The sequence below is a fragment of the Microdochium trichocladiopsis genome (assembly GCF_020744255.1).
Source record: "Microdochium trichocladiopsis strain MPI-CAGE-CH-0230 chromosome Unknown B0I36scaffold_9, whole genome shotgun sequence".
NCBI lineage: Eukaryota > Fungi > Ascomycota > Sordariomycetes > Xylariales > Microdochiaceae > Microdochium > Microdochium trichocladiopsis.
Window position 1 is genome coordinate 2890166 of NW_025763552.1, and position 13677 is coordinate 2903842.

The 13677-nt window shown below is 57.9% G+C and overlaps 1 protein-coding gene across 1 annotated transcript in view; it reads right to left on the reverse strand.

The window, feature by feature from the left end:
- B0I36DRAFT_417494 (uncharacterized protein) overlaps positions 1-13677 on the reverse strand; it is a gene marked incomplete at its 5' end in the record, with an annotated part of 33644 nt that overhangs the window by 19831 nt on the left and 136 nt on the right. The window contains one exon of the mRNA XM_046162116.1: positions 1-13670. This exon is cut by the window's left edge and continues 19831 nt beyond it. Within this exon, the coding sequence (XP_046008814.1) occupies positions 1-13670 (13670 nt within the window). The remainder of the gene's footprint in view (positions 13671-13677) is intronic.

The following is a 13677-nucleotide window of genomic DNA, read 5'->3' on the forward strand; positions in this document are numbered from 1 at the left end:
TCTCGCGGATCACGGTCTGCCATCGAGCCTTGGGATGAGATGGATCTAGCGGCGTGAAGGCTCCGCCAGCCTTGAGAATGCCTATCATGGTTACCACAGCCCAGACCGACTTCTCGAAGCAGACAGGTACGATAGTCTCTGGGCCAACACCGCAGGTAGCAAGATGAGCGGCGACGGCATCTGACATCTCTCCGAGCTGGGAATAAGTAATCACTCCATCCCACGCATGTATCGCTTCGTGGTTGCCGGCGACCTTGGCTGCCCGCTCGGCGACCAGGTCATGTATGCAAGCCCGAACAGGGCTGGCGTCTGCGGTGTTCCAGTGAACAGCCTGGGCGAGGTCCCAAGGTCCTGCAAGGGAGATGTCGTGCAATGCCGCCTCAGCACGAGTAGCCAGCTGGAGGGCGACGTGTTCGAGGTGACGGACTAGAGCCTCCACTTTAGCGTCTGGGACAAGTGCCGTGTTGTAGCTAATAACGAGGTCGACAGTGTCGTCTCCCGTGACAGCTTCGACGACTAAGGGATAATTGAAGTAGCCCTCGAGCGTCTGTGTGGCATCATAAGCTTCCTGATCCACCGGGAGAAGCAACTGTTCTTTTTCCTGACCAGACTCAGCAGATGTGGCCTTAGCAGATCCGGGCTGAACCATCATAAGGGAAGAAAAGTCGCAGGCTTTCTTTGCATCGTCGCCAAGCTTGGAAATGTTACGCAAACCATATTGCTCGTATGCCACCATCTCAGACGCGTGAGCTTGTACCCGGTCCAAAAAGCTGGCAACAGACTGCTCCCGCTCTATCTGGATGCGGACCGGCACAGTCGCGACAGCGGGTCCGACCATGATATCCAGGCCAGAGACAGGCGCCTGGCGACCGCTTACCGTAGTGCCGAAGCAGATATCCTCAGTGTCGCTGTACCGGGCGAGCACGAGAGCCCAGGCAGCGCGCAAGGCGGTGGCTTTGGTGATCGACGTGCCCTCGCCCCGCCATGGGAAGGCAATGGTCATCTGTGCGACCTTGGAGGTGGGCTTGTCATCATCCGCTGAGCCCGACGAAGTTCGCAAGAAGGATTCTTGCTGGGCTCCTTCCAGCTGCCCTCTCCAGTATTGCGCGGCTTCTTCCTGGTCGAGATTGGCCGTATACTCGACAAAGCCGGAATATGGCTCAAGGGCAGGGGTCTCAGCCCCTCCATATATCTCTGTCAACGTCTTGAGAATGAGTCCCATGCTCCATCCGTCAAAGATAGCGTGGTGGATCACAACGACGAAGTAAGCGGTCCCATCAGCCTCGTGGACAAGGGAATACCGGCATAGCCGCGAGCCGTACTGCATCTGCATAGTATCTGCGGCCTCGAGCGCCTGCTGCAGGCTGAGACCGTCGGTCGTCTCCCAGAGTGCCTGTTCTTCTCGGACCACAACTTGGAGCGACATGGTAGACTCCTGGTGGAGGATGATGCGTGTCCGTAGGATACCACATGCGTCAAGTGTGCGATTCCAGGCGTCTTTGAACGTCTCTATGTCGATGCCACGACCCAAGCGATACACCTGCTTGGCGACGTATGTGCCAGGGTCTTTGACCGCAAGCGCCATCAGGCCTTCCTGCAGCGGGATGCAAGGATAGGCATCTTCGATTTGCTGCTCCGAGGCCAGGTGACAGTCTTCCACCGCCGCAGTCTTGATACCCTCGACGTGCTCCGCGGGGAGAAGCGAGAATGGCGCCGACGGAACTCTGTCTGTACCGTGACTACTGTCGACGCTGCTGTCCACGGCCTTGAGTGCGACTGCCGAGAGACGGGGATCGAGGAACACGTCGTGGACGGTGAGAGAAAGACTAGCTAGCAGACGCGCCGCGGTGACCATCTGGATCGCGCGGATAGAATCGCCACCAATCTGGAGGAAGCTATCGTGCCGACCGATCGTCGTCGGCTCCACACCCAGGACGTGCGCCCAGACCTGTTGTAGCTGTACTTCGACGGGTGTGACCGGTGCGGCTTTCTCGCCGCTTGCTAGGGAGTACTCGATGAGCTTCTCCGGGCCCAGGGCAGCTACGATCTGCCGCAGCCGGGACCTGTTGAGCTTCATGGAGCTCTGGAAGGGCATTCGGCGAAGCGGGATGAAGACATTGGGGATCATGTACGACGGGAGGTGAGCACGAAGCTCCTCCGCCAGGGCAGCAAAGGAGTTGCGGGTGGCGGAACTCAGGGGAATAGGCGCATCTGCGTCCTCGTTGTCATTGACAGAGCTCTCTTCACCACCAAGCTTGACCAGTGCAACCAGCCACTCGCGTGATCCATCCTTCAGCACGTCGACGCCTACGTGTTCAACTGTAAGCGCGGACACGGTGGTCTTGATGCTGTGCTCGATGGCGCCGAGTTCAACACGCTGGCCTCTGAGCTTGAGTTGTGTGTCCTTGCGACCCAAGTACTCAAGGCTGCCGTCGGTGTTGTATCGGACCAAGTCGCCAGTCTTATAAAACGGAGTTGCGTCGCCCGCTGTCTCGCCCTGGTTGGCTCGTGACAACCACGGCACGCTGCTCAGAAACGCCCTGGCAGTGAGTTCCTCGTCGTTCGCGTACCCGCGAGCTAGAGCATGGCCTTCCAGCAGAAGCTCTCCAACGCAGCCTATGGGCGCCAGGCGCTCGTAGTTGTCCGAATCCACGACCCAGAAGTTGGTCGTCAGCCCCTTGCCGATGTTGGTTGCCATCTCGTCGGGCGAGCGGTAGGTATGCGTTCCGCAGTAGATGCAGGCCTCGGCCGGGCCGTACGCATTGATCAGCTCAGCATGACTTCCCGTCCACGTTTGAACGACTTCCCGCGTTGGGGCCTCGCCGACCAACAGCAGCTTCTTCAGTGAGGGCACCTCGCTTGGGTTCAGGGTGACGAGGAACGACGCCGTGAGCATGGCCGTGTTGACTCTGCTCGACTCCATGAAATCGGCCAGCCCTTGCAGGCGGGCCTCTTCTGAAGGGATACAAATAGTGCCTCCGTATACTAGGGTCTCAAAGATCTCCCCGAGGCTGATGTCGAAGATGAAGTTGGAGTACTGCAAGACCCGCGACTGAGAACCGAAGCGGTGGTCACGGCCATTCTTGATCACTGAGGTGCACAGAGCCTTGTGCTCCATGAGAATAGTCTTGGGTTTTCCTGTCGATCCGGAGGTGAAAATGGCGTAGGCCGCGTTGCTTGGAGTGCATCGTGGAGATTGCGTTCCAGAAGAAGTCTGCTGTTCCCCCTTCGTGGCGTTCTTGGTCACGTTGGATATGCGGACTATGCTATCTGCAGATATCTCGATTGTCGACACGCCGTCAAGGTCATCGCATATTGATGCCATGGATGTTGAAGTAAGCACGACACGGGTGCCGGATTCGCGGATGAGCAGATCACGCCGTTTGGCAGGGTAAGTCGGATCTAGCGGAACAAAAGCAGCACTCGCCTTGAGTATGCCAAGCATGGCAACGATGGCCCAGATTGATTTCTCAAAGCAGACCGGAACAATCATCTCGGTAGCTACTCCCAGGTCGGTCAGGTATGCTGCGAGGATCGAGGCATTGTGCTCGAGGTCAGCATAGGTCATAGATCCATCCCAAGAGTGAATCGCCTCCTGTTCAGGGGCCTTGCTAGCCATCTCCGAGATGAGATCGTGGACGCAGTAATCCTCGAGACTGATGTCGGCGGCGTTCCAGCGCTGAGCTTGCTCGAGATCCCATGCTCCGGCAATGGACAGAGTCTCCAGTGGTGCGTTGCCCAGCTGGACCAGTTGGCTAACGACATTCTCGAGGTGGCGCGTCATCCCGAGCAGTTGTTCGGGCGTCAGGAGAGACGCATCATAACTGTACAGAAGCTCGGCACGACCAGGGAACACAGAGGCAGTTAGGACAAGTGGGTAGCTGAAGTAGCCATCCAACGCCTCATCCGTGCCAAGCAGCTCGGCATCTGGTGCCAGAAGCAACTGCTTGCCCCCCGCGAGGTCGCCGTCTTGCTGGCTCGCAGACTGCCCAGGCTGGATGATCAACAAGCTTGAGAAATCGCAGGCCGAGGCGCAATCAGCGCTCAACTTTGCAATGTTTTGAAGGCCAAATTGTTCATACGAGACCATCTTGGACGCCTGGCTCTGCACAGACTGCAAGAAACTTGCAATCGGCTGCTGCTTCCTCTCTGCAAGCTGGAAGCGCACAGGAACTGTAGCAAGGGTGGGACCCGCCATCTGGTGAATGCCTTCGACTGGCGCTTGCCGTCCAGAGACAGTGGCGGCGAAGCAAATGTCGTTTGTATCACAGTACCTGGCTAGCACCAATCCCCATGCAGCACGGAGAAGGGTAGCTTTGGTGATGGAGGTGTCGTGTTGCTTGGGATACGCTAAGCTGGCCTCCAGGATCCTGGGATCCGGCTTCCGCTGGACCTCCGCGACAGTGGCAGGGCTTGTACGGGGAAACGCGGCTGTTGAGGACCCAGAGAGCTCCTCGGTCCAGTATTCGACGGCTGCGTCGTTCGCAATCTGGGTACTGGTGTGGTGCACGAACTTCGAGTAAGGCTCGAGTGCGGGCATGGAGTTATCGCTGTATGACTTGTACAGACTATCGAGCACAAGGCCCATGGACCAAGCATCAAAGACTGCGTGGTGCATCACCAGGATAAAGTACGACTTGCCCTCCTGGTCAGAAACCAGTGCATAGCGAGCGAGTCTGCTGCCATACACCATCTCCACGGCCTTGGTCTCTTCTGTGAAATCGTGGAGCTCCATCCCGACAGCATCTTTCCAGGTGGGCCGCTCCCTGATGACGCACTGGATGGAAACACTCTCGTGGAGAATAATGCGCGTCCGGAGTATCTCGCATGCCTCGACGACACGTTCCCAGGCGGCCCGGAACTGGTCCAAGTCCACGTCATCAGACAGCTGGAAGACACGGCGTGCCACGTATGAGCCTGGCTGCTTCATGGCGAGAGCCAGCAGACCTGCCTGCAGCGCAGTGCAGGGATATGCATTCTCAATGTCTTCTGGTCCACTGAGCTTGCAGTCCGCCACTATGCTCTCTTGTATAGCATCCACCTCGTCTGCCGGCAGCAGACTGAAAGGTGCGTTGTCGAAAGAATCCCCATGCCGTCCTCGGGTTGCCTTGGAAGCGACAGCACAAAGGCGAGGATCGCTGAAGATGTCGTGCACTGTTATAGTAAGACCAATGGCAGCTGCTGCAGTGACCATCTGGATGGCGCTGATGGAGTCGCCGCCGAGGCGCAGGAAGCTATCATAGCGGCCGATCTGTGCCTTGTCAATCTTGAGCGTCTGCGACCACAATAATTGCAGGGTACTCTCGAGCTCAGTCGCTGGCTCTTCCTTGTTGGAGTCCAGCAGAGAGTATTCCAGCAGCTGGTCAGAAGTTAGGTCTTGAGTGAGCTGGCGGAGCTGTTTGCGGTCGAGCTTCATGGATGTTTGGAAAGGCATCTCGCGGACAGGGATGAAGTAGGCCGGCACCATGTAATTAGGCAGGGTGGCGTGCAGTTGGTCGGCGATGCTGGTAAATGCAACGCGCTGAGCGTTGGTCAACTTTGCCGCCAAGGGACCGCTGGTGTCCTCAACCACCACGCTCAAGCTACCATCAGCCTCTGGATCAAACTTGACGAGAGCGGCCAAGGCCTCCCTTTCACCATCCGTCACGATATGCACAGCGACGTGCTGAACCGCGTCATGGGCGCGCTTCATACCATCCTCAATGGCGGCAAGTTCTATGCGAAGACCACGGAGCTTGATCTGAGTGTCGCCGCGGCCAAGGTACTCGAGAGATCCATCAGAGTTGTACCTGACCAAGTCGCCTGTGCGGTAGAACTTCTCGCCCTCACGCATAGCCGATTGTGGCATCCACTCCACGGAATCGAGGAAGACCCGGGCCGTGCCTTCGTGGTTGTTGGCATATCCGCGTGCGAGCGCGTGGCCCTGGACGACAAGCTCACCGATGCACCCTATAGGGGCCAGCCGAGTTGGATCGTCCCTCTCCGTGACCCAGAAGTTTCCAGAGACAGGCTTGCCGATGCTTGCTGGATTTTCACCCTTGGAGTGATATGTGTGGACGGCGCAGTATACACATGCCTCGGCTGGGCCGTACGCATTGATGACCTTTACGCTAGGACGACTAACCCAGGCCTGCAAGACTCGGCTGGTGGGTGCCTCACCAACAAGCAGGATGAACTCGATGCTGGGAACGTCTTCCGGATTCAGCGTAACAAGGAAGGATGATGTCAACATGGCGACATTGACGTTGGCGTCGCTGATGAAGCGTGCGATTCCTCCCCCGACACGCTGGGTATCGGATGGGATGCAGACTGTACCTCCACACGCCAGCGTTTCAAAGATCTCACCCAGACTGATATCAAAGACGAAGCTGGAGTACTGTAGCACCCGAGAACCTTGACAGAACCCGTGAGTCGCGCCGTTCTTGATGATGCTTGTGCTCAGGGCAGCATGATCCATGAGAATCGTCTTGGGCTTGGCAGTGGAGCCAGACGTGAAGATGGCATAAGCGAGATTCGGAGGCGTGGCGCGACCCTTGGCTGGGTGCGGCTCGGTAGCCAGCAATGCTAGCTGCGATGGGGAGACTTCGATCGTGTGCTCGGCCATGTCCTTACAGCTCGCCGCCAGCGAGGCTGAAGCGAGAACAATCTTTGCACCAGCCTCCTCAATCAGAAGTTGACGCCTGGCAGCAGGGTGAGACGGGTCGAGCGGGACGAATGCACCACCGGCTTTCAAGACGGCCAGCATGGCCACAACGGCCCAAAGAGACTTCTCAAAGCATAGAGGCACCAACATCTCTGCAACAACGCCCGACTTGACGAGATGCCCGGCAAGCGCATCAGCTGCTATGTCGAGCTCGGCATATGTCATTGTTCCGTCCCATGCATGGATAGCCTGGCTCTGTGGCGTCTTTGCAACCTGTGAAGCAAAGATGTCGTGGACGCACTCGTCAACAATCGCCGTGTCTGCCGTGTTCCAGCGCAGAGCCTGCTCAAAGTCCCAGGCACTAGCAAGGGACACAGTTCCCAGCTGGGAGTCTCCCAGGTTCTGGAGCTGGGCGACAAGGTGCTGGAGGTGTTGGGATAGTGCATCGAGTCTCTGCTCCGACAGCACTGCGGAGTCGTATGTGAACACCAGGTCGATCGAATCGTCGTTGGTGCTAGCCTCAAGAACAAGAGGGTAATTGAAGAAATTCTCGAGCGTCTCTTCTCCGCCGAATGCTTCCGCATCGGGTTGTAGCAACAGCTGCTCCTGTTCCGGTGACGCCTTGCCTTTACCTGGCTGGATGATCAGCAGGCTAGAGAAGTCACAGGCGTCCCGGGCGCCAGGGCCCAATTGTGCTATACGACGCAAGCCGTACTGCTCAAACGGCACCATCTGGGATGCTTGCTTCTGCACTCCCTCCAAGAACGCAGCGACCGTCTGCTGCTTGTCAAGACGCACACGTACAGGCACAGTCGCGACAGCTGGGCCCGTCGACATTTCCAGCCCTTGGACTGGAGCTTGTCGGCCCGACACTGTTGTGCCGAAGCAGACGTCCTCCATGTCACAGTACTTGGACAGGATCAGGGCCCAGGCAGACCGCAGGAGCGTGGCCTTTGTGACGGCCATCCTGTTGCTGGTGCTCGTGAACGGAATGCTCGACCTCAGAACACGACTGCCTCTGCTTCCGGTGCCTTGCTGCTGGGGAAACCTCAGGTCTGGGAGCGTGGTCTTCTGCACTCCCTCAAGTTGGGTTCGCCAGTAATCTTCCATGGAAGATTCATCCATCTCCATCGTATACTTGACAAAGCTGGAGTATGGCTGGAGCGGCGGCACTGCAGTATCCAGGTAGTGACTGCGCAATGTCTCGAGAGCCAGACCCATACTCCACCCATCAAACACTGCGTGATGAATGATGAGCACAAAGTAGCTCGTATCAGCCGAGGTGGACAGCAGTGCGTAGCGACACAAGCGTGAGCCGTACTGCATCTGCACACCTTTGGCTTTAGCCAGGAACTCGGACAAGTCGCTGACATCCTCGGTGACCTCCCAGAGCGGATCCTCTTTGACTACAACCTGCATCGATGCCTCGCCGTCGAGGACGATGCGAGTGCGCAGATTCTCGCACGCTAGCATGGTATGTTCCCAGGCGGCCCTGAACCGGGCCAAATCAACTGTGCCAGCGAGCTCGAAGGCGTTCTTGGCAATGTAGGATCCCGGTTGCTTGACGCTTAAGGCCATTAGACCTTCTTGCAAGGGCGTGCAAGGGTAGATGTCCTGGATACAGTCAGGCTCATCGGGAAGGTGGCAGGTGTTCTTGACCGTTGAGCGAACACTGGCCAACATCGCCGGGTCGACAAGGCTGAAGGGCTCTGCAGTGTACGACGCCAGTGGCAGTTCTTGCGTGTCCGCAGCAGCGGCAGCCAGAGCGACGGCAGATAGGCGTGGGTCTTGGAAGATGTCCTGCACAGAGACCTGAATGTCGTAGAATCGTGCCAGAGTCGATACTTGGATCGCCGACAGGGAGTCACCGCCAATTGTCAAGAAGTTGTCGTCGCGCCCGATCTGGCTCGGCTCCATCTGCAGAACACGCGCCCAGATCTCGGCCATCTGGATCTCCATCTCGGTGGCCGGCGCCACCTTTGCTGCATCTGCCAAGGTGCAGGCGAGAAGCTCTTCGGTGGTCAGCTCGTTCGCAATCTGGCGAAGTCTGGAACGGTTCAGCTTCATTGAGGCAGCCTGGAAAGGCATCTCGGTCATGGGGATGAAATATTTCGGCACCATGTAAGCCGGGAGCAACGCTTTGAGTTCTTCAGACAGACTGACAAACAGTATCTGCGTGGCATCGCTCTTCTTGAGCAGTCCAACTCCGGTTTCGCCTTCAACGCCCTCGAGGACGGCGTGCCCAGCATGGAAATTCACCAATGCGGCGAGGGCATCACGGCCGTCGTGCGAAATCACCTCGACGGCGACATGCTCAAAGGCGGGCTGCAAGCGCTTGATGCTCTGCTCGATAGCCCCAAGCTCAATGCGCTGACCGCGCAGCTTGATCTGGGTGTCCTTGCGGCCGATGTACTGCAGCGCCCCGTCTGGCCCATAGCGCATCAAGTCTCCAGTCTTGTAGAACCGTTGGCCTGCAATATCGGTAGGTGAGAGCCAGTCTACGCTGTTGAGAAACACCCGAGCTGACGTCTCGATGTCGTTCGCGTAACCAAGTGCTAGAGCATGCCCTTGAACGACGAGTTCGCCAACGCAGCCGATGGGTGTGAGCTTCTGGTGATTCTGGGGGTCGACCAACCAGCAGCTTCCCGTGAGACCGCGGCCGACGATCGTGGGGCATTCATCCTTGCTCTCGTAGACGTGGTATGTGCAGTAGATGATGGTCTCTGTCGGGCCGTAACCGTTGATGAGCCGCACGCGTCCCAACCAGGTATCCAGGTTAGCCACTGTTGGTGCCTCGCCGCCCATGACGATAGTCTTGAGTGTCGGAGTCTCGTCGGGGGTAAAAGTCATTGCGAACGATGGCGTAAGCATGGCTGCAGTCACGTTGTTCCGGCGGATGAACCCGGCAATATCCTGCAGACGGTCGGCATCAGAAGGCACGCAGATGGTTCCGCCAGCCACCAAGGTTGTGAAGATTTCGGTGAGTGTAGCGTCGAAGGCATAGTTTGAGAATTGTAGCACTCTCGACTCTGAGGTTATCTCGTAGGCCGTGGTCTGTGCTTTCAGACTCTTGCAAAGGGCCGAATGTTGTGCGACAATAGTTTTTGGCCGTCCTGTTGATCCGGACGTGAAGATGGCGTATGCAATGTTGTGTGGCTTTGTGACCACATTGCGGGTCGCCGTCGCGTGGGAGGTGACGAAGCTTTCCGACAGCTGCGTAATGAAGGCAAGATTGAGTGTGACGACTGACTCACAGAGCGCAACTGACGAAGCCGCCGAGGTTTCAGACACAATCATGATCCGGGCCTTGGTCTCCTGGATCAACTCCTGGCGTCGGGCAAGGGGATGCGCCGGATCAACAGGGCAGAAACCGCTGCCCGCTTTCAAGATACCCAGCATAGCCACGACGGTCCAGATGGACTTCTCAAAGCAGACCGGGATGAGCATGTCCGATTGAGCCCCCAACTCAATGAGATGGGTCGATAGCAGTGAGGACATGCGATCCAGTTGGCTGTACGTGAGCGAGCCGTCCCAGGAAGTAATCGCTTCTTTGTTGGGGCTGGCTGCCACCTGTGCGACGAACATATCATGGACACAAGCCTCGACTGGGGAAGCGTCGGCCGTGTTCCAGCGTCGTGCTTGGTCAAGATCCCAGGGTCCAGCCACTGAAAGTTCGCCAACGGTCATGTCGCCCTTGGTATACAACTGCTGGACGACGTGGTCGATGTGGTAGGTCATGGCCCTGATTCTCTCTTCAGAAACGACTGCGGCATCAAAGGTCATGACTAGCCGAACCCGGTCGTTGTAGGTGAAGGCCTGGAGCACAAGTGGGTAGTTGAAGTAGCCCTCCAGCCCCTGGGATGGGCCGAAGCTGTGTGCATCCACGGCGCGAAGCAAGACGGACTTGCTGAGACTTTCGTCGTCGTTGTCACCGCTTTCCGTAGACTGCACTGGCTGGACAATCATGAGGTTGGCAAAGTCGCACACTTCCCGAGCCTCGGTGCTGAGGCGGGTGATATTGCGGAGTCCATACTGCTCGTACCGGACCATTTCCACCGCCTGGTTCTGTACGTCCCGGAGTACATCTCGAATCAGCTGCTGCCTGCCAAGGCGGACTCTGACTGGCACGGTAGCGACAGTAGGGCCGGCGATGGACTCGATGTGGGGAGCGCTGGATTGCCGGCCAGAAGTCGCCGTGCCGAAGCACACGTCCTGGTCCAGATCGCTGTACTGGGCGAGCACAATAGCCCACGCGGCCCGGAGGATGGTCGCTTTTGTGATTGATGCATCCTCCTGCTCGCGCAACCGCATTGTAGTCTCGACCGTCCGTGTCTCTGACGACGTCGCCTGCGAAGAGACCCGGTCGACTGACGGGAACGAAGCCCGCTGCGCACCAGCAAGCTGCTGGGTCCAGTAATCTGCAGCCTCGGACGGTTCAAGTTCGTCGAGGTGCTTGATGAACCCAGAGTATGCATGCAGCATGGGTTCCGCGCTGGCGTCCTCGTACAGCTCATACAGGGTGCGCAGGACCAGCCCCAGACTCCAACCGTCAAAGACGGCGTGGTGGATGACCAGGACAAAGTAATGTGCCCCGGATCCGTCAGACACAAGAGCGTATCTGCAGAGGCGCGAACCGTACTGCATCTCCATCTTCTTGGTCCCAGCCCAGGCGGTGACCAGATCATCGCTGGTGGCCTCCCACTGTGGTGTCTCGTCGATGACTGCCTGGATGGAGTCGTTTCCGTGGAGGATAATACGTGTGCGCAGGTTGCCATGATGTTTGAGTGTCTGTTCCCATGCGTCACGGAATCTGTCCAAGTCGACATCACCCGCAAGGCGGTAGGCATGACGTGCCATATAAGAGCCAGGTTGTTTCACAGCCAGTGCCATCAGACCTTGCTGCAGGCCACTGCACGGAAAGGCGTCCTCGATCTGTTGCTCGTCTCCCAGGCTACATTCTTCCAGGATTTTCTGTTGCAGGACGTCAAGGTCGGTCTCGGCCGGGAGAAGGCTATAGGGCTCCGGGTCATCCATGCTGTGAGCGACGTCGAGATCATCAAGCTGCGCCTTTTCCGCGACGGCCAGCAGCCTGGGATCGCTGAAGATGTCATGCACGCTGAGGCTGACATTAACCGCGTGGCATGCCGTGACCACCTGAATGGCGCTGATGGAGTCGCCACCAAGGCGGAAGAAGCTGTCATCGCGACCGATTGACTCTGGGCTGACTCTCAAAATCGAAGCCCAGATTTGCTGCATTATAGTCTCCATGGGTGTCTCTACTGGGCGCTTCTCGGCCCCAACCAAGGCGTACATGGTCATCCCTTCGCTACCCAAAGCAGCTGCTGCTCGGCGCAGACCTCCACGGTCGACCTTTGTAGATCCGATGCAGGGGATAAAACGACAAGGAATGAAGACGGCAGGCACCATGTAGCTGGGTAGTGCAACGCTGAGCTGACTGGCAGTGCTGATGATGAGGTTCCGAAACTCAGGGGATGGCGGGAGAAACACGTCGTCGTGGTCTACACCGTCACTCTTGGGCAGGCGCGTGGCCTGGCTGAAGCACAGGAAAGCAACCAAAGTTGCCTCTGCGCCATTTCGGAGTACATCAACGACGACCTGTTGGGCGCCCTCCGTGGCCACCTGCGTATGGTGTTCCACGTGGGTAAGCTCGACCCTGAGACCTCGGATCTTGACCTGCGTGTCTCTGCGGCTGATGAATTCAATGTCTCCGTTGCTGTTGTAGAAGCAGAGATCGCCAGACTTGAAAAAGCGGCCCCAGCACCGCTCGTCCTGATTGGGGGCCCACCAGGGCAAATCATCCACGGTCGAGGCCTCAGTTCTGGCCTTGTCGCTCAGATACTCGCGCAGAAGCGTCGGGCCTTGAATCATGACTTCTCCCGTGCAGCCCATCGGCACCAGGCGGCTGTGGTCGTCGGGATCGACTATCCAGCAGAACCCACCAACCGCACGCCCCACGGTCAACGGCGACTCATCTTCGCTCGTCCACTCGTGCAGTGTGCTGAAGCAGGCGGTTTCTGCAGGACCCCAGCCGTTTACCAGGCGCACTTTGCCAAACCAGGTGTTGAAGACATCGCGACCCACAGCCTCGCCTGCTAACAGTAGCAACTCGAGGCTGGGCATGTCCTCGGGACGCAGTGTACGCGCGAACGCCGGTGTCAGGTACGCCCAATTGACGTTCAAATCCGATGCGAATTTCTGTAGTCCCTCCAACCTGGTCTCGTCTGAGGGGACGCAGATCTGGGCACCGGTGATCAGGGGTCCGATGATCTCGCCGATACACAGGTCAAACACAAAACTGGCGAATTGTAGCATGCGGACGTCAGGGGTAAGTCCGAGTCGCTTGACAATGGCAGTTTGACTTGTGCAAACAGCCCTGTGCTGCATCACCAGGCCCTTCGGGGTGCCAGTGCTCCCGGACGTAAACAATACGTATACGGCATCCTCTGGAGTGACGGCGGTTGCCGGGAAGGTATATGCGGGTCCGAGCTCGGCTTTGAGCTGCTCGTCCAGCTCCGTGTTGACCGCAAGTACATTGGCGACAAGGTCGGCACAGGCGGCGGCCTGGTCGGTGGATGAGAGGACCAGCGTGGCGCCAGTCTGCGAGACAATTTGTGCTTGATGCTGTCTTGGATGTTTTGGGTCGAGTGGAACCCAGGCAGCGCCAGCCTTGTTGATGGCGACAATGGCCACGAACCACCAGGCCGACTTCTCAAAGCACACATGCACGAGGTCGCTGACACGGACCTTCTCCCGGTCTACCAGTCGCCTGGCCAGCCTGTCTGAAGCCGCATCCAGCTCCGCGTACGTAAATTCTGCATCCCAGCCGCGCACGGCCATGGCATTGGGACGCTCTGCTGCCTGCGCCTTGATCAGAGTGTGGACGCACTTGTCCACAATTTCAGGCGCGTCTCCATTAAACTCAATTGCTTGCTTGAGATTCCAGTCGTCGGTGTCGTCCAGCGCGTCAAGCAACATCTCCTCTCCATCGCTGCTGTCGAACGGCTCACTTTTTC